General features: G+C 37.3%; 2 protein-coding genes across 2 annotated transcripts in view; one reads left to right on the forward strand and one right to left on the reverse strand.

The window, feature by feature from the left end:
* LOC134647283 (queuine tRNA-ribosyltransferase accessory subunit 2) overlaps positions 1-26499 on the reverse strand; it is a 133224-nt gene that overhangs the window by 45237 nt on the left and 61488 nt on the right. The window lies entirely within an intron of this gene.
* Positions 1520-5105, forward strand: LOC134647262 (odorant receptor 67a-like). Its single transcript, XM_063501538.1, has 5 exons — positions 1520-2528; positions 3066-3165; positions 3268-3369; positions 4645-4800; positions 5013-5105. The coding sequence occupies exons 1-5, from the start codon at positions 1759-1761 to the stop codon at positions 5073-5075; spliced, it is 1191 nt and encodes a 396-aa protein (XP_063357608.1). The 5' UTR covers positions 1520-1758; the 3' UTR covers positions 5076-5105.

Below are 26499 nucleotides of genomic sequence, written 5' to 3' on the forward strand. Positions count from 1 at the left end.
ATATTATAATAACTGATTGCAACTTATCTTACTCATGTATAGTTATTGTACGTTATGATTTTATATGGCAAGTTCTAATGCAAGTTGGACAATTAAAACTTATATTTTAGGTAAGTATCTTCTATAGAATATAACAATATAGTTTAAGTAGGTACCTACTCATTTGTAAAATCATTTCTAAGCGTCGGCAACCCTAGCGTTGTGCCGGCGCGCGCGGTGCGGAAAGCGGCGCGTTGAAGGTCACTCCATTGTATTTTTGTGTAGGTATCAAAACGGTAGGTATTTGCGTTTTCTTTGAGAGATAAGTATCTGTTCGTAAGAACTATTATATAATCTGTGACAAGGTACACGGTAAGGTACACACGCATGTACCTATATGTGTACCTTTAACATTCACTTGATGTTTTTTTACTCGAACATTCTACTTTTTAAACTTCTCTAGCGGAAAGACCCACTTTTTGTACTTTTTAAACATGATCCCTCATTAGCCTAAAAACGTTTCCAGTAAAAGCCAAATTAAACTACGATGCTTAATTCGAACTTTTTAATGGTAAACGGCGGCTTATAGCCATTTGTTAATTAGAGCATATTCAACTCCACTAATTGCATCTCATTTAAACAGCCTGCCCGCAATTAACCCACATTACTACCATTTTTACTCACTTCATTATATGATAATTTTTCTTTGAGAATTATGCGAACATATCCAACGAATATAAAAGTTGTAATATGGATATATTTCAAAAATGTAATTAAAAAAATAATTTAAAATATCGTAATAAACAAGTGCAAGTAGGTACAACGAGATCTGTTCCATCAGTTTTATTACCATTTCTAACCTTTGATTATGCAGAACTTTGTGCTTTATCCTCTATTGCAATAAGCAACTCTTTCCTGTACTTAGCCAGACTTGTCTAAAAGCCACTTGTAATCACTTAGTATTAGTTAGACGTTGTCGATTCTAGGAGCTGGAGGACGACCGACGACTCTTTTATTCTTACCTAACTCTGCCTGACAACACATTGCTCTTAGGTTTGCCAATAGCGTTTTCACTGGTAATGAATGGTCTTGTCTATTACTTATTTAATTCTGTGGTCTTGTTCTGTTAAACAGCTAACTTACCTTAAGGTCAATGTTGGGAAGACCGTCTATAAGGGAAGACCGCCTACAAGCTCTTTCGCTTGCTTTTGTACATGTACTCTACCTTCAGAAGGTCGGTAGAGCAGAATGAGTGAAGCTCATTTTTCTGTGTATGAGCGACGTACCTACGTATGTACTAATTCGAGAGTTCCCTATGACAGTGTGTGTGTGTGCGTGTGTGTGTGAAGGTTAACTGGAAGAAATCCCTTAAAGAGGTAAGTTAGCCTTTGTACTGCCTATCCTGCGCCATAAATTTGTGTTCTGTGTTTTGTACAATAAAGAGTTTATACATACATACAGTCTTCCCCAAATTGACCTTAGGTATGTTTACTATACAATGCTGATTTTTTGGACGGACCCAGAAGCAGAAGCTAGCATTTGCGTAAAGGGAAATTCAGCAGGTGGTCTAAGTGTTCGATTAATAACGCTTAACTCCTTTCAATTAAGAAATAGTTCCATAGGACAATTTGTATAATCACAAGCTTTTACAAACCTTTGAGGTTTGAATCTACTTAAGCCACCCACAAAATGTCGACTCAATAGTCTGCGGAAAGATTTCTGACTGTTAAGACTGGTTTTACATATTCTTCAAATAAAAAATAAAAGTTTACGCCCGAAATGAGGCCATTAAGGCAAATAGATTGCTTCAAAGTTAATATGAAATTTTGGAAGTTACTTGCCGTTTGGCCATCAAACGATATGCAATCTTATTACCGTTACTATCAAATGTTTTTCACGGCGTTCATTCTTTTAAATAACTTATTAACTACAGTAAATTTTATTTTCCTTCCGAGACAATTAGATATGTTTATAGACGAAATGATATTTTATTTCACGGAGGTAGCTGTGACATCAAAGTTTTTGACTTTTCTTTTCATGCACGAAAAAATTCTAAAGATTTTGAGTATTCTCGAGAGTGATATGTTTCAGCCTGATTCAGAATATGGCATTAGATCAATCGACAAAGCAAAACAATTTAATGTGAGATATTTTAAAATAGTTGCAGCAGTGTCAGCAACTGCTCACTTATCACATATAGTACCGCCAATATTAATACATTTTATTTTACATGTAAAATTAGAACCCCCTATATGCACTTTTTCATTTTTATCCGATGATACTAAACAAAAATTTATTTACCCATTATATGAGTTCCAAGCCCTGTACATGCATTCTCAAGTGCTTTTTAATATCAGTATTGATACGTTTGTTCTCGGTGTATTGATATACGTCATTGCCCAATTGGATATACTTGACGACAATTTGCGAAGAGTCACCGATATAAACCAAATAGTCACACCAGCTGATGACCCATTACAACGAGCGGAGAAAGAAAACTCAATAAAGAAACTGAACGATTCTATAATTCATTATGGTGAATTGGGGCAGTATGTGAAAATATATATTATTATTGATGAAATGCCTGAGGAGTTGGGGCCCGATTCGGATTTTGAACTAGATATCTATTTTGTTTGAAGAAACGTCACTTTTGACACTTGTTTGGCACTGACATATCTTGGTGACCTCTAATTAATAAATATCTAATATTTGACGTAGCTATCTTAAAGTTCGAATATGGCTGTCGGTTTAGGTTGAGCCGGGCTCAAAAGATGAATCAGGCATCTCCTTATTGCGTGGTGGCCCATAATTATAGTAGTGTAAAAGGTTTACAATAGTGATTAAAAGGGTTTCCTGCTTGTACGTTTATAAAAACATTCTGGGTATATTTGAGGAAATTGTTATTCAATAATTATTTCGCACTTTGTAAATGTCTTACAGTAATATTTGTGTTTAATGTCAAAAACTAATTTCAGAAATTTGAAATATAGGAGGTAGGGAATTTTTTTTTATTTACATTAAATAACCATTTATTTCAGAAGAATCCATATAAGGCATATTAGTAACTTATAATTACTTTTAAACAGGTTCTGTGACTTGGTCCAAGATGTATTTAGTATAACATTGTTCGTGCAATTCAGTGTGGCTTCTTGTATAATTTGCGTCGTCCTGTTCAGATTTACATTGGTAAGTATATAATCATAGCAGCGCGTTACGTCTGTGTGTGTGTGCTTGTGTGTATACCGATCAATTTGTAAATTTTACTAAATTTCTCCCTCATGTCAACAGCCGGCGCCATGGCAATACTTCATATTTTTGGGATCGTATATGTTCATTATGATCCTTCAAATTCTGGTACCCTGTTGGTTCGGCACTCGCATCCAAGATAAGGTATCTATATTTTTTGGGTTACTTAGGCAAAATGACAAAAACCCTTATAGTATATCGTCATGTCCGTCTGTCCGTTAATAGCCAATTTAATAGAAAACTATATCAATATTTTTTGTAGTATATGAAAGTAATGCACATGACGTTTTCGTTTGATGAAACGTCACTTTTGACACTTGTTTGATACTGACATATCCGATCCATATCGTTTCTATATCTAATATTTCACGTATCTTAAAGTTCGAATATGGCTGTGTGGCTGTGTGACGGTGTGCAATGCGGTCCGACTGCATTGCCTTCGCGATACTGCTTCCGTAATGGGAACGTATTTTATAGATAATGATAACCAGGCCTCGGAGTATTTTTAGCACGGTAAGACTAAGGAGAGCTATGGAGTCTTTGTTAACATTAAAATTAAATTCATACTCATACTCATCCTCATTAATTAAGTTCGTCCGAATCGTTTTATAAATACTCAGACTACTTATATGTAATTAATTCTGTTTACATATATTTAATTAAATGTTATATTATAAAAAAGTAATAATATGTATATGTGTATGTTAATATTATTATATTACCCATATTGCAGTGTCATCGCTCCAATATTTTATTTAAGTACTTAACGTACCTACATACTATAATTACTGTTAAGATAAGGAACTATACGTTGTCACTGGCCGCTTTAGATAATGCACTTAATGACATCATATGTCATGTATCAACATATTAAGACGTATGATTTGTTACTTCAATATATTCATTTAAGGCAAATAGTTAGGCATTTAGTTACGTATTTCGTTATTGTGATGATCGCTGATATTTATTAGGTCTAGAGCTGTACATAATTTACTTGTACTTAATTAATGAGGATGAGTATGAGTATGAACTTAATTTTAATGTTAACAAAGACTCCATAGCTCTCCTTAGTCTTACCGTGCTAAAAAAACTCCGAGGCCTGATGATAACCTATGTAAACTTGTAATTTGTTAATGTCACTGCGATCGACCGCGAACGCAAGCTGCTTTACTGCTAAAATTTAAATGGCGCTTTTAAGCCCACAAAAAATGCTAATCCAATGCAATCTCATCTACGTACTCATGGTCTGTACTGTACCGTTGTATGGATAATAGTGTTCTTTCCAACCATATCGCGGCTACACGTAGACAACAAAGCAACAACAAAACTAGAAGCACTTTACAGTCGTTTACATTCGAGTTCACTTTGCTCTTATCTACTTAAAACATCGCCATAGACAAATAAACCCTTTTATTTTAGAGTCAACAGCTATCCCAGGCCGTGTACGATTGCGACTGGACCGCTAAGTCTCGCTACTTTAAGAGCAGTCTGCGGCTCCTCGTGGAGCGAACCAACAAACCTCTCTCGATAACGGCCGGGAAAATGTTTCCACTCTCGCTTACCACTTTCACTTCTGTGAGTTGAAAATAACTATATTTTTCCAGATCTTTCGAACTTGCACGTCCAGAATGGAGTAAAAATGTCGGAGTTCTCAACTACTTTAATTTTTTTCCAATAATAATTGAAAAATGATAAAATAAAACTATTTATATGTAAATAAAATACACAGTACCTACGTATTACATAGGTGTGTATGCAAGGTGACTAAAACATGGCATTTTTTCCAGATTATGAATTCTTCGTACTCATTCTTCACTTTGCTGCGTCACATGCAATCTCTCCAAAATTAGATATGTATCGTATTAACCTTTTGGCCGCCATGTCCTTTTGTCCTTGTTTTAGTAGAAACTTTAGAAAAATATCCTGATAAAGCAAAGAGTACACTTAAGAAAGCACTGATTAACATGAATTAATGTACAACAACAAGTAGTAGAAACTTTAGAAAAATATCCTGATAAAGCAAATAGTACACTTAAGAAAGCACTGATTAACATGAATTAATGTAAGATATAACTAGTATTAACATGTAAGCACTAACTGTAACAAAACAATATAAGTTTACATTTAATTAAGGCTAAGCTTAGTTTAAATAATCTCCAAATATAGAGATTGTAACTGAGATTGATTGTACAACTAACCTCTTGATTGAAAATAAACAGATTTTTTTTTTTTATGTCAATGAAGTAATCAACGCCATGTCCAAAATTGCACGTAACACAACCCGTATAACATATCAAATCGTGGCGTGAGGGCCACGCAATGCACTGACTTTATATCGCACTGACTCTAGCTTGCGGGTTGCTACACCGAGTAAGGCGCTGTATGTGTCGCGCCTGCATTACACCGCCACGGCTGCTGAAGTGGTGGAGTATGTACACCAGAAGACCGGCTATACGCTGAGGGTGTTCCAGCTTCGATGGCGCCACTACGTGCACTTCAACTCGTTTGTGATGTGCGAGCCGCGACCGCTGCAGGGGACCATCGAGTGCGCCGACTTCTGGCCGAAGGGTGTCGTGTTTCGGAGGTTCCGGGGCAAACTGCCGAATTCGACACAAGACCAGACGATTCAACGGAGCCACGCCGTTTTGTCGCCTAAATAGTGTTTAGTTTTTTTTTTAAGTTTATATAAAATGGATATATATATTAGTCTGTAAGGTATTTGTAATATTGTTGCCCGATTTAAATAAATATCATGTCAATATCGGCGAAAAGGTTAAAATTTTGCCAGGTATTCACGCCATTTATTACAAAATGTAATCAATTTCAGTGTAAAGTTGACTCAGTATAAATTTAGTTGAAATTAAGGTCTCCGGTAAAATATCAAACCAGTGACAAAAGGTAGCACGAATTCGGTTACTTACTTAAAATTTCAAAGCTTTATTAATTTTCACCCTGGCTCGGCATATTGATTCTAATTAGAATGCTGAAAGTGAACTCGAGGTCCGCAAATTATTTTTGATTGATGGATATAAGGTGAAATTGTGAAATATGTATTCAGCGGTGTTCATGGTAAAGTTTCTGTTGAATCGTGTTAATAAGTCAATACTTAAGGGCGATTCCATGCTGGAATATTTTAAGCCAACTGTTATAAGTACTTACATATCTATGTATGTATAATATATCTAATAACCGCATTATTTCTCTTTTATGTTTATTTTATAAATTATAGTGCACTGTTTATAATAAGTCCGTATCATAGACAAATAATATTCTTACATAACAAATAAATGAATATACTTAACCTGTTTGCATTTTATTACAATAGGTCGTCCGTAAAACAAATTGAGGAACTGCGATCCTTAAGTACCGAAAAGAATAAAGTAGGAAACAAATGAATAAATGGCAATCTCTTGTGGAAAAACACTTTTTCTCAGCATTGTACCAGACGTCACACACAAGCACCAGGACAATGGCCCAGCAGTTAGCCAGTGGCAGTAATAAGGCGTGTTTTTGCGAACAGACAACGAAAAAAGGAAACAATGATTTTGGCCGTGACTAGATAAATAAGATGTCGAGACGTGACGAGGGTACTGGTACAGTTTTTATGGAATCTTTCAGTGGGTGTAGCGTATGCCGCGATCCACCTGCTTCTCTTTGTTTAGGCCTTTGAATACATTGTTAATGCATGGATCGGGTATAATGCCGCGTGCGAAGGTCAGGCCCAGACCCGATGCGACCTAAGTAAAGTGTCGACTGGGGACGCTTGATCTGGCGAATGTGATCGTAGGAAATATTTCTAACAATAAGTAAGAAAATACAAATAGTTCGGGTTCGTGGAAATTGGCACTTATACGGTGCCTGGTTTGGTTAATACGCCTAGTTGCAAAAAATGAGTGTACTAATATTTTACTAAGGTATTTAAAGTTTTTGTCTGATTGTTACAATTAAAAATCGATTTTCTTAAACTAGAACTAGCTCGCGCGATCTAACAATATTCAGATTTTAAATCTGTTACGGTTTTGATATGAAATAATGGTCTCGCTTTTAGTAGTGCGCGTCGTGTCAAGGTATGTCGCACGCCCTAATATTTGTGATTGTTAAAGTCGTATCAACAATACATATTTATTGAAACACATTAATAAATCAAAAGAGCTGTTTTTAGTTTCACTATACAGGATGAAATTAGTGAGAGATAAAAAATTCAGCCTGTATGTTTTTTTGGACAGCATGGAGCTACGAAACCATAACACGTATAGCTTTCACAGACTACGCCGCGCCGTAGTCCTCCGTAGCGTATTAAACCGCATAGGTACGAGTATGTAACGACAACTTTACTGATAACGGCTTACGTCCAACGTAATTAGTACTGTTAACACTCACTTGACTCATACATATCATTGGTAAAATATGCAACATACCCACACTCAGTATACTACCGAGTGTGGGTATGTTGCATATTTTACCAATGATATGTATGAGTCAAGTGAGTGTTAACAGTCTTTGTTGAGGATGTTTTCTTTAAGTTACGTAACCGTAAGAATTACAACTCTATTTGACGAAACATTACCTTCAAACTTTGCCCTTATTCTTGTCATCTAATGTATGTAGGCACACCACTACATGATTCCGTCTAAGGCAAAAAACGCTTTCCTACTTTGATAGAGTCCACCGTCCATGCGGTGAAGTAGGTCAACCAATAATTACGAAACCGATTGCAATATTTCCATTCGTAAACATCGACAGGAATAAAGAATAAAAATGGCGCCCGCACACGTCCTTCCGGCTGCAAACGATGATTTAGTGGCTATCCCTGGATTTATAGAGCGGCCCGGCCCGCCCAGCGACTTCAATGAATAATAAATTGAAGATCTTTTTCGATATTATTGATACTTCGGGTTTCTTCTTCTTCTTGTGATCTATGCACGGGCGGGAATTGAAACCCTTTTATTAAAACATATATTACAGGACGCGGCCCGCTGGTGACACTGAATAATACGCTCCTTGTTGCTACTATTCATTGCAGACTTCTTTTATTTTGGGCTTTATTAGGTACGCTAGGATTATTTATAGCGATTTTCTATACTTCTTACTCGTGTAATATTCTCGTGCGTTCAGGAAATGCATATTGCCGGTACATAAATAAGTAGGTAGTCTTTTGAGTGAACGGTTTTCATTGCCCTGCCTGGAATAATTCGAACGACTCGAATTATAAGTAATAATATAATTAGAGATTAACTGAGGTTATTACATTATTGACGTTAATACATAGGTAATTTAAATCTTCTGCCAATTCAAAGTTAGTCATACAACTTTTTGAGTGCTGAAACTGGGCGTCAAAAATGAAGGACCAAAATGTACCTGGGTAATATAAGTAGAAGTACTGATGGTCGTTACCATTTAGACCGCATGTAACGTGGAAAATCTAGTGGAATTTATTGATAAGTACGCTAAGTGGGAGCATTTGCTGAATCTAGTTTAATAATTGGTATATGACGACATTGTTTGTTTTAAAAGAGATTGCCTAATTTGACTGAGTTTAGTTATACAGCGTGTATTTTTAATATTACCTCAAACCGTAACCAAACGTAGGTTTTAGTACTATGAGCCGATATTGCAAGGTAATTTTAAGTTAGTCTTAACCACTAAAGCGTAATGAATTTTTGAAAATTTATCGAGCAGCAATGTATCAATTGCGTACACTTATTTGACACATGGAAGAAAAGGGTCTAGTATTGTTTAGTTATTATCATTGCGTATTTCCTACATGAGACTGCTTGGCAGCCAAAACCGAATCCTTATTGCGTTTAAACATTTTTTAATGTTAATAATATTAACTAGCCAAATTAAAGGCAAAAAATTCTTATTAGAAAACAATCATGACAATACTTACCATTTCATTACAACGTTGTCTTGCAACGAACAAATCACATGTTTCATCTCATACTACAATTTTTTTTTTAATTCTTGTGAAATTGCTATGAAACCAATGATTCTACTATTAAATTAGCATTATTTTAAATTACTAAGCACTGTAAAGAAGATAGTAATTTATCAACAATCGGTTGACAAGTCAACGTCAATGCCACACTTCAACCCGATACCTACCACAGAAATAACTACCTACTTGAATAAAAAGTTTGTTCAAGGAGTATTCACTTCATTCAAAATTAAAGTAAAGTATTAATACAAACTACCAACCTAAAAATAACTAATTTCAGCAAACTCGACAGACTACGCATTACTGTTTACTGGCTGGTAAGATATGATGCTATTAAGCACAAAAAAGAAAAAAAATTGTTTTGACGTAGATTGTCTTGTGAATCGGTGTCGAAAACTTCCGCACACAATTCCAAGACCATCAATATTAGTTCTCAGGAACTAGCTGAAATGATTTTAATTTATGGCGAAACTGGACGAAGTGGGCGGTGAGCCATAGCTTTACAGGCAGCGATTTCCAGATCGTAGGGTACGTTTACAAACTTATACCAAACTCAATGTCGGCTTTTATTGACAGCAGTTAAAAGTTCTGTTATCAGTTGTGACGTCACGCCAGTACGGCAAAGTAGCGATACATTGCGTGCTGAATTATTTTGTATGGGAAAAAAAATTAATAGTTTTTTAACGAGTTTTTTTCTTGCAATATCGGTTCATAGCACGAACGCCTACATCTGGTTAAAATTTGAAGTAATATTAAAAATACACGCTGTATATTAGTGTCGTGACACTCATAACCGTTGCATATCCACTTTATGAATATCATGAACATTTAATATATGTCCATGCAATTATGCAGCTAGCTGTACAAATGCCCGACTTAGACACAAAGACTTTCATCGTAATAAAGAAGGCTCTATTAACCCATTAACAATTGAAACAGTCATGTGAATCATGCATCAATACTTGACTCCAAAAAGGCGCTCTAGATGTACTAATTTTCTTACAAGATTCTAGTTAAATGTTAATCTAGGCCACCTTCCTTCGACAACTTGCTCAAGTTGTAGCTGAGTCTAAGTCAAAGAGTGGAACACTTGTACTCGGCAGTAGATTCGCCGAGCTAATTCGAAGGCTGCCGTAGTTTGAGTTGCCGTCTTTGGTTAATTCAGCTAAGACAGATAAAGCAGTATCAAGATTAATCACTCAACTCTGTCGGTGAATTGATAACGAAAACTGATTTAGTCTTAGTAATATTTCATCAGTAGGCGCTTTTAGTCACACGCACGCGCTCTTAATGTGGAAACCATATAAATATGCCTTTTTTTTATTTATTCCTATGTTTCATTTCAATCCCACTTTTTAATACAGCATATATGAGTCAAAACGAAATCGAAATAGGTGTGATAAAAAAAATGCTGACTAATTTATTAGGCTGCAAATCACGCTATTCAGCCATTCATAACTTTTCTAGACATATAAATGATATAAATTAAAATTATTTCATACGTTCTCCTGTCAAACTCTACTTGAATCTGGAAAATACTCAGAATAAAATAATAGGCGAGCTAGTACGAAGTGATCTATCTTAACGTTCTAGCTTTAAGTCGATGTACTCGTGACAGCGCTAACGCAAACACATGGTAGTGGGGTTAAAACTTGCACCGCATATAAAATTAGTTAAATAACTCCCCAGGAATCTTCGCTCTATATGGAAACACGTCTTTGCTCTAAAGCCGAGCAAATTAGAGCCAGCTATGAGCAAACTTGTGCACATTAAGCTCGCTTTCTAAATTAATTAACGCGCTTTAGGCAATTACGAAAAAATATTGTTCATTAGCTGAGAACTAATTATGCTTTTATAAATGAGAGCTTTAGGTTTTCTTCTTGTTACGTCAACACGTCAAGTGTTTTGGTAACTCAGGATTTTTAGCTTTTAGGCTTAATTGATGACCGACATTTTTCGTTAATAATGCGCCAAATTAGCAAATGAATTCTTACTTTGTTCGATGATGGTTATGGACAGGAAAATCTTTAAAGCAGATTATATGCTTGATTGTAAAATTAAATTATTAATACCTACCATCTATGTAATTTTTGTTACAAACTACGAAATATGAAGATGTTGGTACCTATATTTTTAATTCGAATTATTCTTTTATATATCTACTTGATCGCTGCATTAATCACGTTACGTCTTAATTTTTTGATAATTAAATCATGAAACAAGAAAGTGGCTAGGTGGTCGACACGGTCTTTCATGTGTCAGAAGCGCTGAATGTACCGCCATGGCACCATAAACGACCTGGTACCGGTACGCCGGTCGTTTGTCACCGCCTCAGTTTTTCCTACCAGTGAACCCACCGGTATGACGTTACTTTGGTGCCTTGGAAAGTTTGCAAATGGCAAGTTCTTGGTGTGGGACGCTACGATTTTACGATTCCTTTGCTTTATCACACATCCAGGCAACCCTTTCATCGGCCGTTGCCTGTTGCCGGTCAGGACGCAAATATACGTCACTAAAAAGGACTACGAGTTGGAGGCAGTCGAGACCCATGGTCCCTGGTCGGCAGACATAAAATCTTTTATAAAGTCCTAGAGCCAGAACCTAACTCTCACTAAGAATAAGCCTAGGTAGCGATCCAAATTGTCCAAAGGGGAAACGCCGCTAGCGCTAGTGTGATGGGAACCATGCTAAAAGGGTAGCTGCTAGAGGGGGTATTCTTTTTATAATGGTAGATAGGTAGGTAAATTATACATGATAATATATTTTCAATTATGTAGTTTTATTCGTTTTTTGTTGAAGATTATATTATAATTGTAACATTTAATTGGTACTGATATTATAAGAAACTTTAAAATAAAATAAGCAACTGAAGTTTGAATGATATTGGTTGTCTAAACACATTCGCTTCAATGATCAGGTAACACTCGGCATCAAATAAAACAAGTCGCCTAAACCACTCGGAAGTTAAATAGTGGATCGTAATTGCGTACTCAAAGCAACCCATGTGCCGATCGGCAAACACTGATTAGTAGCGGAGTGCTGCGGTCACGCGCCCAGTGCTGACTCCCGCTGCTGATGGCGAGAATGGAGTGGCAACTTATTTACTTCTTTAAGCCTTATTTTTTAGCGATTGCATTTGTTGGGAAAAGATTTCATCTTAAAACTATGACAGACGTCATCTCAATAACAATTGAAGGGATGTTTACAAAAACAACATAACTGCTTAGAGCGGATGACACTTTTTTAAGAACATTGTTAATCGTTTCAGGTGTCAAGCAGTGTAGTCAGTTATGTTGTTTTTGTAAACATCCCTGCAATTTGTAACCTATGCACTACGGTAGAGTTTGTTATGGTATTGACTCTGGTCAATTTATGCTGGGCAAATTCATAGTTAATCTGGTGTTGATGATGTAAGTGGATAGGATATTTGTTCATATTATTCATAACTTAGGCCCCACTTTTAAGACAGGCAGTAATGCACTGTGCTAAGCGGGTTGCTGTGAAAAGTATGTAAAGTCTAACTAGACCATCTAGCTGATGTTTTAAACACGACGCGGACTCTTAATGCTACTTACGACTGAAGAAAACCCGAATAGAGCCGCTCCCACCACAATTACCAGTCGAAAAACAGTAGTATTGGGTAGGGTACCTACTTTTGTTTTTGTTTATAACTTATGCAATAATAACATCAATAAATTGCTCTGATAATTAGCTTAAGATAATATATATGTTACGATTCATAAGTGCTTGTTGCTAGGCCTACATGAATAAAGCGTGTTTTAACCGTGGTACCACGGCTTTTGTACCACAGTGAACCACGGGTAATTTCTTTTCCCCGTAGACTCACTGCACCAAAATGGGACTACGGGTAATTGAAAATAACTGTCTTTTACCCGTGGACCACCGTTGTCATATTTGGAAGGTTATATAGGTAGGATTAATTATTACATTCTCTTACATTTAATTATTACAAACGGCGTCGTCATTTTACAAACGGGAAACGTTAAGTAAATTGCCGAAAGCAAATTGCAAATTTAGTGTTTCTTCTCCAAATCATTTGCTTCACAACGTAACTAGACGGCTCCTATTTCTGAGCGGTTTGCCCTTCGGGCATCTGAAGCTACCTAACGAACCTAACCTACCTACTCGTACCTACCTACCTACGCTTAAATTGAAGTGGGTCTATGGGGAAATAAATTATCTGAGGAATGACCCGTGGGCCCACGGAAAGTTTCGTATTCAAAAAGATAACTTAAAACTGGAGCAGTGGGTCTACGGGGAAAAAAATTACCCGTGGTCCCCCTGTGGTACAAAAGCTGTGGTACAACGGTTAAAACACCGAATAAAGTATATTTTGACTTTGACTTTGACTAACCTTTTTCTTCCCAGGAGCTTAAGATCTCATTTATGATTTTGCATATTCATCGACCGTTATGTCATGTATATGTATCATGTGTGTGCCATGAGGCATTAAGTCGGCCTTTAGGTACCTTTTGTTATAATCATTAAATTTTTAAACCACCGAAGTTGAGGTTGGCCCTATACGTCAGTCAGTTTAGTGAGCTTGTAATTCTCCCATGTCTCAAACTTTTTCAAATAGATAATAAGGACCTTAGTGTGGCGTACAAGTTAGTTGGTACGTATCATAAAAAAAAATAAAAAATGTATTTGCTTCCTAGCCTAGCCACAGGCTATAAACTACTTACATAAATTGAAAATAACGCAACGCAATTAGAAGTGAGTGAGTGAATAAGGTGTGATTACCATACCTCGCAACCGAGCTAGCAAATCTGTAGCAGTTGTACGTCAGGGTTATCACTACTACGCATAAACTAAAGTACAAAAAATATATTTTCTTTGTTTTCAAACACACCAATATTATCAAGCAATAAAAATTCCATGTTAATATTTGAAATAAATGCGAAAAAAAACGTGATTTTATAAACAAAATAACAGATACATTGAGACGCATCTAATATTGACATTGACCTGTTAATTTATATTATTTGACAGTAAATTGAACCGGGTTATATCGGAAGAGGGTCAACAAGGTTCTCGATCAATTTTATTAATCTTACATACAATAAAGTTAAAGCAAAATGTTTCATCATAATCGCCAACCCTGACACAAAACTGTCATATGCTACGGTTTTGCTAGCTCCGTTGCGGGGTATGGTGATTACTGATGTGGAATGTTAACTGTCTGGTAAAGACTAAAAGTTTTCAACGACAGTTCAAACATTCTGCGGCGCGACATACAGCGTTCCCCTTTCAATCTGCGAGTACGCCTGTGGTCTCACTTGGACTCTAGCTAGAGGAACCGTTGATGCATTGATATATTGCTAGTGAATTGAAAATGTATTCGAAAGCAACATTCGATGCTAGGCAACATCTTCCGACACGATAGCCACGGTAGTGTGCTCAGCTCATTGCTCATCATCAATACTTTGGTAGATCTTAGAGTAGAGAGCGGGTTATATGAAAAACTAACGTCTATAGCATTGACGTATAATATCTAAGGACGGGCTAATGGAGAACTAAAAATGGTACTGGTTCAGCGGTTTTACTCACGAATTCCAGCCAATCGTGCAGTCTAACGCAACTAGTTACGACCAATAGCGCGCGTAATGCGAACTCGTCAACCAATCGCGCGCGTGACGCGAACTCGTCAACCAATCGCATTGTAGCGATTTCACACCGCTGTACTGGCCCCTGTCATGCCTCATTATTATTGCCCGTAAAGCCAGTCCCTAGATATCTATGTCAATGGTCTATAGCCTGCTTGACTATAATTACCAATCCTGACTAACACGCAGACACTCTTCTTACTTTACCTAATTTGTAACGGCATTGTGTGTAGGTATGTTGTAAAATTAAGAATCTGCTTAAATACCTACGTAAAACATCCAATAGAAATAATTCAATTCGACCTTTTGAGCTATATAAATAATAGTATCTCACAATTGTTTATTTGAAACCATTATCAAATACCTTAAGTGCTTGAAACAGTAAATAAAATTATTTCCATAGCATAATTTAGCTACAGGAATTAACTTTAATTATCCGATAAATTTAAAACAAGCGGCCAGCCCTTTCCCTCACATTATTAGCATTCACTACGTTACTGTACCCCGAACAAAATAGGGACTAAATATTTCAGATCAATCTCACCAAATGAATGTCGACTTTAACTTCACATTACTAAATGTCTATTTACTTTGGTGATTTTCGCTTCGTCTTTACAATTAATTTAGTATAAGGAAATCTCCATTTCGTGACAATGCTAAAGCATTTACTTTTCTTACAGCCGTGACTAACATTTATATTTCAGGAAAATGTGTTACCTATTTACGGTACTCTTTTGTTGCTTTATGACCGTTATTACATTCCTTTTACGGCTCTAAATATTCAAACAACGGGCTTTTACTGTAATAATAAAATGCGTATAAAATAATGTAAATACGTCGGCAACAAAGTTAATATTAAGTGGACTAAGTATAAATAAATCGGAACAGTTGCATTATTAAAGTAAAACGTGCACTTTTCAATATATGCATGTACTTATGTTAACAACATATACCGGTCAAAATCATAATCCTCCTTTTGCTTTGGTGTAGTCGGGTAAAAAGAGGAGGTAAATACATAGACCATATAGAGATAAACTGGGGTCGACTAAGCCCGTGGGCTGAGTAGACTCCTTGATAAACTGGGGTCGACTAAGCCCGTGGGCTGAGTAGACCCCATGGCAGATGAAATGACCGAGTATCCCCCGACAAAATAAAAGGTGTCAACTGAGCCCGCGGGCTGAGTCGTGTGTGGGCCGAGTTGCCCCCGAAGGCCTAAATAGAGTAAAAAACTTTTCATTTCCTTATAATCAATTCTTTGGCCAGCTGAGTTGCAATTAATAATAAGTTGCAAGAACTAAAGAGGGAAAAAATAAAATATATAAAGAATAAAAAAATTAAAAATAAACCCAAAATAAAATAACTTAATATAATATCTTTTTTAAAAAAAGGGAACCGCCTTCAAAAAACCAACCCACTGAAAAGCACAAAATAATTTCTATATGGCACTCCTCTACGTGTCCAGTCCCTATCCCGTCAAAAGCAAATTTCTGCCAAAAAGTAATTAATACTTAATAATAAGAAAATTAATAATCATCCGGGTAATTACTTAGTTTTTGAAGTCGGTGCCAAACCAAAATTTTTGAGAACCGATATTTTAGACAACGAAGAACGAACGCTTCACTTACTTGCATTATAAAGACATAGTTGGTTTACTCATTAATTTAGTTCTTGTAGGTACTACAACGTACTCGTATTTTTTTTCTGATTGGTAGTAAAGAATGTTTTTGTTGGTTTGGCACCGCCTTCAAAAACTAAGTAATTACCCGGATGATTATTAATTTTCTTATTATTAGGTATTAATTACTTTTTGGCAGAAATTTGCTTTTGACGGGATAGGGACTGGACACGTAGAGGAGTGCCATATAGAAATTATTTTGTGCTTTTCAGTGGGTTGGTTTTTTGAAGGCGGTTCCCTTTTTTTAAAAAAGATATTATATTAAGTTATTTTATTTTGGGTTTATTTTTAATTTTTTTATTCTTTTTTATTTATTTTATTTTATTTTTTACTTTTTAGTGATAGGTAGGTACTTCATTTATTTTAGGTTTTGGGCTAAAATACTAGTTTTTTAGGCTCTCCATTTAGTTTTGGGCTAGTAACTACCTACTAATGTTGGGGATGGCCTAACTCGATGATAATTGCGTCACAACATAATATGACGTTTCGGTGCTAAACGATTTGTATGTATATTGCTCCCACTCCCACTATTTTATCTAAATCGGTTTCAGCAACTTAAATTTGTTGGTAGGTATACCGATAGCATGGCCACCTACCGGGTCCAATTGGTTTTTCAAACCATCCATGTACTGTACACTAAAACTTTTTCCAGAATGTGTAACAAACACTTTTCTGAAAACCGTATCAAAATCGGTTCAGCCAAACGCGAGATAATCACGAACACACATACATACATACATACATACGGGTCAAACTGAGAACGTCCTTTTTTTAAAGGCAGTTAGAAAAAAGTTCATCGACCCACCTAGTGGAACTCTGCAACATAGGCACACGACGACAAGTCGGATAACCAAAACAAAGTGTGTATGTTGCACCAAACCTGAGTTCCACTAGGTACAGCAAGGGTTCAGCATCAGCTCTATCTTAGGTACTGCTCTCCCAAGTGCTCATCAAGATGTGACGGATGACCAAAATAGCGTGGGTCTATGTTGCACCAAACCTGAGTTCCACTAGGTACAGCCAGGGTTCAGCATCAGCTCTATCTTGGGTACTGCTCTCCCAAGTGCTAATCAAGATGTAACGGATGACCAAAATAGCGTGGGCCTATGTTGCACCAAACCTGAGTTCCACTAGGTACATCCTGAGTTCCACTAGGTACATCCTGAGTTCCACTAGGTACATCCTGAGTTCCATTAGGTACAGCAAGGGTTCAGCATCAGCTCTATCTTGGGTACTGCTCTCCCAAGTGCTCATCAAGATGTGACGGATGGCCAAAATAGCGTGGGCCTATGGTGCACCAAACCTGAGTTCCACTAGGTATAGCCAGGGTTCAGCATCAGCTCTATCTTGGGTACTGCTCTCCCAAGTGCTCATCAAAATGTGACGGATGACCAAAATAGCGTGGGCCTATGTTGCACCAAACCTGAGTTCCACTAGGTACAGCCAGGGTTCTCCAGCTTTTAGTGATAGGTAGGTACTTCTATGCAATGAAGTACCTACCTATCACTAAAAAGGTACAGCCAGGGTTCAGCATCAGCTCTATCTTGGGTACTGCTCTCCCAAGTGCTCATCAAGATGTGACGGATGACCAAAATAACGTGGGCCTATGTTACACCAAACCTTAGTTCCACTAGGTACAGCCAGGGTTCAGCATCAGCTCTATCTTGGGTACTGCTCTCCCAAGTGCTCATCAAGATGTGACGGATGACCAAAATAGCGTGGGCCTATGTAGCAACAAAACCTGAGTTACACTACAGTACACAACCTGAATAGTACCGTTCTATGCAATGAAGTACCTACCTATCACTAAAAAGGTACAGCCAGGGTTCAGCATCAGCTCTATCTTGGGTACTGCTCTCCCAAGTGCTCATCAAGATGTGACGGATGACCAAAATAGCGTGGGCCTATGTTGCACCAAACCTGAGTTCCACTAGGTACAGCCAGGGTTCAGCATCAGCTCTATCTTGGGTACTGCTCTCCCAAGTGCTGATCAAGATGTAACGGATGACCAAATTAGCGTGGGCCTATGTTGCACCAAACCTGAGTTCCACTAGGTACATCCTGAGTTTCACTAGGTACATCCAGGGTTCAGCATCTGCTCTATCTTGGGTACTGCTCTCCCAAGTGCTCATCAAGGCGTGTTGGATGACCAAAACAGCGTGAGCCTATGTTGCACCAAACCTGAGTTCCACTAGGTACATCCAGGGTTCAGCGTCAGCTCTATCTTGGGTACTGCTCTCCCAAGTGCTCATCAAGATGTGACGGATGACCAAAACAGCGTGAGCCTATGTTGCACCAAACCTGAGTTCCACTAGGTACAGCCAGGGTTCAGCATCAGCTCAGATCTATGTATACTAAAACCTTCTCCAGAATGTAAGAAACACTTTTTTGAAAACCGCATCAAAATCGGTTCAGCCAAACGCGAGATAATCGCGAACAAATATACATACATACATACATACATACATACATACATACATACATACATACATACATACATACATACATACGGGTCAAACTGAGAACCTCCTTTTTTTTTTGAAGTCGGTTAAAAACAAAACACCTTTTTATTAGTTACTTAATACAGACACTCCTTGGTATAATTATATATCATAGTTTAAAAAATCACGTACTTCAAGTGTTTTGATTGGCTATTACTATCTATCGGTCCTTCTCGATATACATATATGTTTGGTATATCAAACACTCCGTAACTAAGTCCAGTCAGTAGTTTTACTGTGAACCAGGCGACACAGGCCTGTTACCCAGGGGAGTGATCCGTCAGTCGCTAGTAGTAGTATAAGTATGCGATTCCAACTTTACGTTATATATTTATGTATAGTCGTATACGTAATGGAAATGTGGGGATAGTTTTTTTAACCACTTAGTACTTCGTGTATTTTTTTTACCAATCGTTGACGCCATGGGCTATAACTACGAACTAGATACTTCATTCGTTCATCTATTTGCCTCCCAATCGGTCGAATATGCAAGTGGCAATAAGGCAAATAAACAAAACTTCGATATTCGGAATTTGCGGTAGCTCCCGAGAATATGATACAAAAACTTTACCTACGCATAAAAAAGTCAATTCGTGTATGTTGCTTTAAATATATATTGATGTATAGTTCGTTTATAGATTAGAACATAAATCGGACATCTTTTACTGCAAGTTACGAAGTAAATAATGAGTAGGTAATAATCATGCTACTTCATCATTATTATATATAGTATCTCCTTTTTTGGAATCACGGGCCTATAAATTCCGGTCTTTTGATAGGCTTGCGTGGGGATATAGATCAAACACGTAGAGGCCCTTTGGAGAGCTTTAATGTCATGTAGAACGCCTGCTGGGACCCGTTCACAGGTGCAACAATAGACACCCATGAACCGGTCTCAGCAAGCATTGGGACTATTGTAGAAAAAGTGAACAGTCTATGGATTGAAGTTTGGGTGGACAATAAGACTGGGTTATTGCAAAGATGTCGGACACCTGCCATAACACTGTTAGTACACGTTATCGAGGCAGGTGGTGACTCGCCGCTAACTAGATGGGCCCCTGAAACTGCCGTTCGTAAAGACGACCATCAGGATCAACATCGGTGTGAGCGACTCAGGGGTGTCGAGAAGTGTGCGCCGCTTTCTACAGTTTCTACCCAGTGGCTGTTAACAGCCACTGTGCCAACTCGCGTCTTAAATGTATCTTTCACTTCCACCCCTGGAGCATATAGCTCTTACGACTCCCCTCTGGACGGTCAATGAAGGCATGCCAGAGCTGAGAGTCTTGCGGGTCCCCTTGGGGTCCACTCCGACCGACGAAGGCACGCCGGAGACGGAGACCCTGACCGACTCTCTGGAGCACTCGGTCCGTGGGGTCGTCACTCCCCAACAGCTCGCCACAAGCTGCCCTGCTTATTTTGTGTTTTCTTTCATATTATGTAGTGTCTGTGCTTACGAATAAATTATATTCTATTCTATTCTATATAGTTATTACTAAGTATATAGTTATTATTAAGTATATAGTTTTATATGTAAATATCATGCTTAATTCTGCGGATTTCTGCAATAAAAATGAAATTTAAGGCGTTAGGAATAGTAGATTATTTAAGAAGGGATGAAAGGCACCCAATTTTGACGTGAGTCCTTTGCTGGTTGCTTTTTGAGGAGCACTACTATACTTTTCATTTGGAATACCTACGATAGAAATAAAATACATGACTTTAATATGTATATTTTACAAAACATGACTAAGTATATACTTGTAAGCACCTATAGTATTATTTGACGGTACTTTCAAATCTTTAAATTAACAATTCAGGAGAAAATATCATTTTTTATGGAATCGGGAGGTAATCAGTAGGGTGGAAATTACACAGGAAAGCGATTTAGAACCGAATTTGCATTGCTACGACTAATTGTAAAAAGGAAAATAAAAATATACAATATTTTACTATGAATTAAAGCTGCGGTTTAGGTACGTGTACAGTCAATTCTATATTTTAGTATGGTGACCAGTTATAATTGCAATCGTCAATGGAATCGGAATGCAATTAAAATGAATCCCAGTTTAATAATGAGTCGTTGTGGCACAGTGAACGCGTTATAACAAGTAGAAAATTATTTTGAATTGGATTTTGATTTCATTACGGAAGAAATTAAAAGTTACCGTCAGTATAATCATAATCATTTATTGTATAATATTAATATTACATGTCAATTATTTACAAAACGTATTGAATAAAATTAACTAATAATATAGGTAATACTTAATCATTATTCTAGTTAATTATAATTACTTATACTCTAACTTCTAGTTAATTATAATTATTTATAAATAATCATGTTCCAGGCCACTGTCGTTACAAATTCAGCAAGTTATTAGATATTAGAAATATATCCGATAGTTCAGTTTTCTTTAACATGTTCATGTTCAATAAACTTACTGATCAGCATTAACGTCTGGAATCCCAGAGTCCCAGAGGTCTTAATTTTCTAGGGATCTAGGTTTTATATTTAGAATAAAAAAATATATATATTGTCATTTTATACGCGATTACGCTCTCAAGGGAAGTAAAGTATCTGTCACCCTCACATTCAACTTTGAAATGTAGTATGCCACTTGAGCCGTCGCACGGAAAAATGCCAACAAAGAAATATATAAACGAACTTTAAAAATAAAAAAAACAACGGGTTGCACTCCGGGAGTGCCGACAGAAGTGAAAACTCAATGACTAGTCCCAATTGTCTGCAGCACTATGTATAATTGACCCATCCTCCTTTCTATTGAAAAACTTTAGTTCCGAAATTGCTGGTCAGTGAGCTCAAGTTTAAAATTCGAAATTCAAATTTGTAGCGTTAATTGTTTAAAATTCGAATATCTTTATTGATTTAAATGCCATCTAAATGAGTGGCATTTAAATCTTACGGTCACGTGATCGCCTTACGCTGTCTCGAGTTTATCATTTTTTCCCCACCTCAAAAAGTGCCCAGCGCCGCTAAATAAGTTTTCACTTCAAAAACTTTGAGTTTACCTACTTCATAGTTCATAGGTTTGGTAAAAATTTCCTTGAAACTATCTACCTGTTTCTACAATTCCACACGCCTTACTTTTGCATCCTCGACAGAATACTAAAGCGGCACGTTTTTCCGCTCAGTATTGTTACTCGTAAAATGAGAAAAACTCTCTGATTTGTTTGCCCTAATGAAGCGCGATTGTTTCCAGCGCACACCTGATGTAGGCGGGGAGACATTCTCGCACAACAAAAGCCAACTTCGAATGGGCTCGTGAAGGAAACTTTTTTCGGTCCATAAACGCCTGGATGTTGTATGAAAGTTTGAGATTAAATGTTCGTTTCTTTGGAATCCTGAGCGGAGTTGAAGATTTATAAACGCTCGTGTCAACCAATTTATAAAATTGCAATTACATTTACTTTAAAGTAGCCACGTTTCATAGTATTTTCTCAGCAGTGCTTACCTAGTATTTCAAGGGTGCGATTTCGAAACGCGGAAATCGTGTGTTCTTTTGCGGAATTTCATAAATTTGATATTTATTTAAGTAGGATTAACTCGCACTTAATTTAAGCTGTTTTGATCGCATTCAGTATTCAATGGTAGAAAACACTGAAATAAACTGGTCTAATCCCATCTCGGCCCATGCAGTCTCCCCTTCCGCTTCATGTAAACTTGTGCTTACGCCAAATAACGTCATCATCTTCCTAGTGTTGTCGCGGTTATTTGCCACGACTCATAGGAGCCTGTGGTTCGCTTTAGGAACGTATACCAAGAATTGGCGTAGGCACTAGTTTTTAGTCCGATAAATGCGAGAAAATAAAATAATATTTGGTGCACAAGTTCCGAAAGACTCATTAGTACGAGCCGGGGTTTGAACCCGCGACCTCCGACAGATAGGGGCTAAAAAGCCTTTTTTTAACGCCAAATAATGTACCTATGTAGGTATAAGCATTAATTAGCGCTCTTATGGTTACATTTCGATGGCGACACAGCAGCGATACCTACTCTTGCAGTGCTGATGCAGGCGATTTTATTTTCAATGTCAAGTATATACCACGCGTCACCACCCTCTTATAACATGCGTGTTTAAATCACTTTGCCCCCTTTTGACTGTCTGTAAGTGTAAGCAATCAAATCTGTAAGATCGATAATGTTTTGCTTTTGTTCGTAACAAATCGACCTGTCTTGTTTGTCATTTTAGTTTAGTTTGCGTAGCTGCTGTATGGTGCTAGCTGTGACATCAGGCGTAATGTACGGCCAAGATGAGTTTGACCAGATATAATAGTTGTATTGTACCATACATAGTAATCTATTGTCATGTATTTTTAACTAATTGTTTATCTTTGTCTTTTGTATGTATTATATTAATTTTGTTGTTATATTCATTTTACCTGTCGTGATTTTTTCACTAGATGGTCTCATCGGAAGATCAGCGCTGGAAGTCGCTAGCAACATGCTGAGGTGAGACCATTTCGTGGCACTTTCTCCTTTTTTAGGGTTCCGTAGCCAAATGGCAAAAAACGGAACCCTTATAGATTCGTCATGTCTGTCTGTCTGTCCGTCCGTATGTCACAGCCACTTTTCTCCGAAACTATAAGAACTATACTGTTAACACATTTTATAAACCTTTGTTTTGAGAAAGGAATATTTCCTGCTCCGCTTAAACAGGCAGTTACGAGGGGAGTTCAAAATATTCTCGGTATTGATATCTTACGACCTCTTCTAAAATTTCTTTCGTTACTGGCCGCTAAGGTTTATTCATTGACATTAAAAAAAGTATAATTCGAACCGAGATAGTCTTTTGTTTTTCTGCAATTGCTGAACAAACATGAACATCCTGTGCGAATTGACAATGTTAACTAAATTAGAACATCGATGCGTGATAAAATTCTTGACAAAACAGGGTAAAAATCAAAAAACCATAAAAGAGGAAATGGATTGTGTTTACCGTGAGTCTGCTCCTTCTTTATCTACCATTCAAAAGTGGTCAAGCGAGTTTAAACGCGGAAGGGAGAGTATTGAAGATGACCCTAGACCTGGCCGGCCTGTAGTAGCTACTTCACAAGAAAATATTGATAAAGTGGAAAAACTTATATTGGAAGATGGTCGAGTGAAGGTAAAATCTATAGCACAAGTAACCAATCTCTCTATTGGTACCGTACATGATATTATACATGACCATCTTAATATGTCAAAAGTAAGTGCAAGATGGGTTCCGCGAATGCTGACTCGGCTTCAAAAAGACATGCGTGTAGCTTGTTGTTCCGATTTTATTGACCTGTGCGGTGAAAATCCTGATGAGGTGCTGCAAAGAATAGTTACTGGAGATGAAACCTGGGTTCATCATTATGACCCAGAGAGTAAACAAGAGTCCATGCAGTGGCACATTAAGGGTTCAGCTCATCCCAAGAAGTTGAAGGTCATCCCTTCAGCTGGCAAGGTCATGGCCACGATATTTTGGGATTGTGAAGGAGTATTACTAATCGATTATAAAGAAAAAGGTGTAAATATCACAGGACAGTACTACGCTAACATTCTACGTCAATTAAAGGATGTAATTAAAGAAAAGAGGCGAGGAAAGTTAACCAAAGGTATTCTGCTTCTGCATGACAACGCCCCCGTCCATACTGCTCATATTGCCAAGGCAGCTATTGTTGAACGTGGGTTTAAAACTGTTACTCACCCACCGTATAGTCCGGACTTAGCCCCCAGCGACTTCTTTTTGCTCCCCAATCTTAAAAAGGATCTGCGTGGAAATAAATTTTCTGACGATGAAGCATTGAAGGCGGCAGTGGAGGAGCATTTTTACACGAAAGATAAAAAATATTTTTACGAGGGATTAAAAAAAATAATTGATCGATCTTTTAAGTGTATGAACATAGGGGGGGAGTATATTGAAAAATAAAAATATCAAACTTTTCGTACTTGTTTGTTTTCATTCTCATACCGAGAATATTTTGAATACCCCTCGTATCATGCCAGTTTACAAGGGAGGGAGCAGAGACGATATTAGCAATTACAGACCAATATCGGTGCTACCGGCAATCTCCAAAATTGTTGAAAAATTGCTTAATTCTAGATTAATAGCTTACTTAAACCAATTTAATATCTTATCAAACACTCAATTTGGTTTTAGGCAACGTAAATCAACCGAGGATGCGGTAGCTGCGTTAACCTCACTGGTAGTAGAGCAATTAGATAACCGACAAAAGTGTATGTCGGTATTTCTGGACTTGAAAAAAGCTTTCGATACCGTCTCTGTTCCCATCCTTGTATATAAACTAGAAAAAATTGGAATAAGAGGAACTCCGCTTCTCTTACTTAAGGACTACCTATCTGATAGAAAACAAAAAGTAAAACTAGAAAACTGTACAGGGGGGCTTCAGGAAATCACTTACGGCGTACCGCAGGGAAGCGTTCTTGGTCCAACCTTATTTCTAGTTTACATTAACGATCTCTGCGGTATGCAAACCACTAACGCTAAAATCTTCTCATATGCCGACGACACCGCTGTCGTTTTTACAGGGGCGACTTGGGATGAAGTTAGAGTTCACGCTGAGCAAGGATTACGGCAAATTCGGAAATGGTTGCATAATAATATACTTACGCTTAACACAGCAAAAACAAATTACGCTTGCTTTAGTATGTCTAACAACACGCAACCTAGCAGTAATTTTACTATCAGGATACACACTTGCGAAGATACCTTGACCCCAGAAATATGTAGCTGTCCGATCATCCAAAAAGTTGCACAAGCCAAATATTTGGGAGTTGTCATGGATCAGCGGCTCTCTTGGTATCCACACCTTGAATATGTCTCCTCACGAATAAGAAAATTAATCTGGATCTTCAAAACTTTGAGGTATGTGGTGCCAAGGGGAGTGGATGGATCTAGAGACTCTGCCAAAGATCTACTAAAAGAAATATATATTGCTTTGGTACAGTCTGTCATAATTTACTGTATACCTATCTGGGGAGGCGCGGCCAAAACGCGTTTCTTGCAACTAGAACGTGCGCAGCGCAGCCTACTAAAGGTCATGTATTTTAAGAGAATAAGATTTCCCACTGAAAGACTATATAGTATGACAAATCTTCTTTCCATAAGAAGATTGTTTATTCTTCACATAGTTCTGAGAAAACACAAATTATTACCATATGATGACACTTGCACACATAAAAGACGAATGTATAAAGTTGCTACTGCACCCCAAAATAAAACTAAATTTGCAAAACGGCATTACGTAGCACTTTCTGCACACTTATAACTATTTTAATAAAGAACTCAATATATACAGTAAACACTATTATGAGTGCAAAAAGATTATACCGGCTTGGCATATGACACAAACCTACGAGGAAACCGAAGAATTACTCACTCGACTAACCTATCCAACATAAAATACGCACAGCTTTACTTATATTCACACACACACACACACACACACACACCACGGGGGATTTTTACGTTTTTATATTGATCTGTCTTTTCTTTAGCATGTTCTGTATATAGCTTTTCAGCATTT

The sequence above is a fragment of the Cydia amplana genome, chromosome 4 (genome assembly GCF_948474715.1).
Source record: "Cydia amplana chromosome 4, ilCydAmpl1.1, whole genome shotgun sequence".
Taxonomy (NCBI): Eukaryota; Metazoa; Arthropoda; class Insecta; order Lepidoptera; family Tortricidae; genus Cydia; species Cydia amplana.

Bases quoted from the DNA above. Each gene is read 5' to 3' on its own strand.
- LOC134647262 (XM_063501538.1), top strand. From the start codon at position 1,759: ATGAGGCCATTAAGGCAAATAGATTGCTTCAAAGTTAATATGAAATTT. The intron at 2,529-3,065 runs GTATGTGAAAAT...ACTTTTAAACAG, and splicing joins CATTATGGTGAATTGGGGCA to GTTCTGTGACTTGGTCCAAG. The intron at 3,370-4,644 runs GTATCTATATTT...CTTTTATTTTAG, and splicing joins GCACTCGCATCCAAGATAAG to AGTCAACAGCTATCCCAGGC.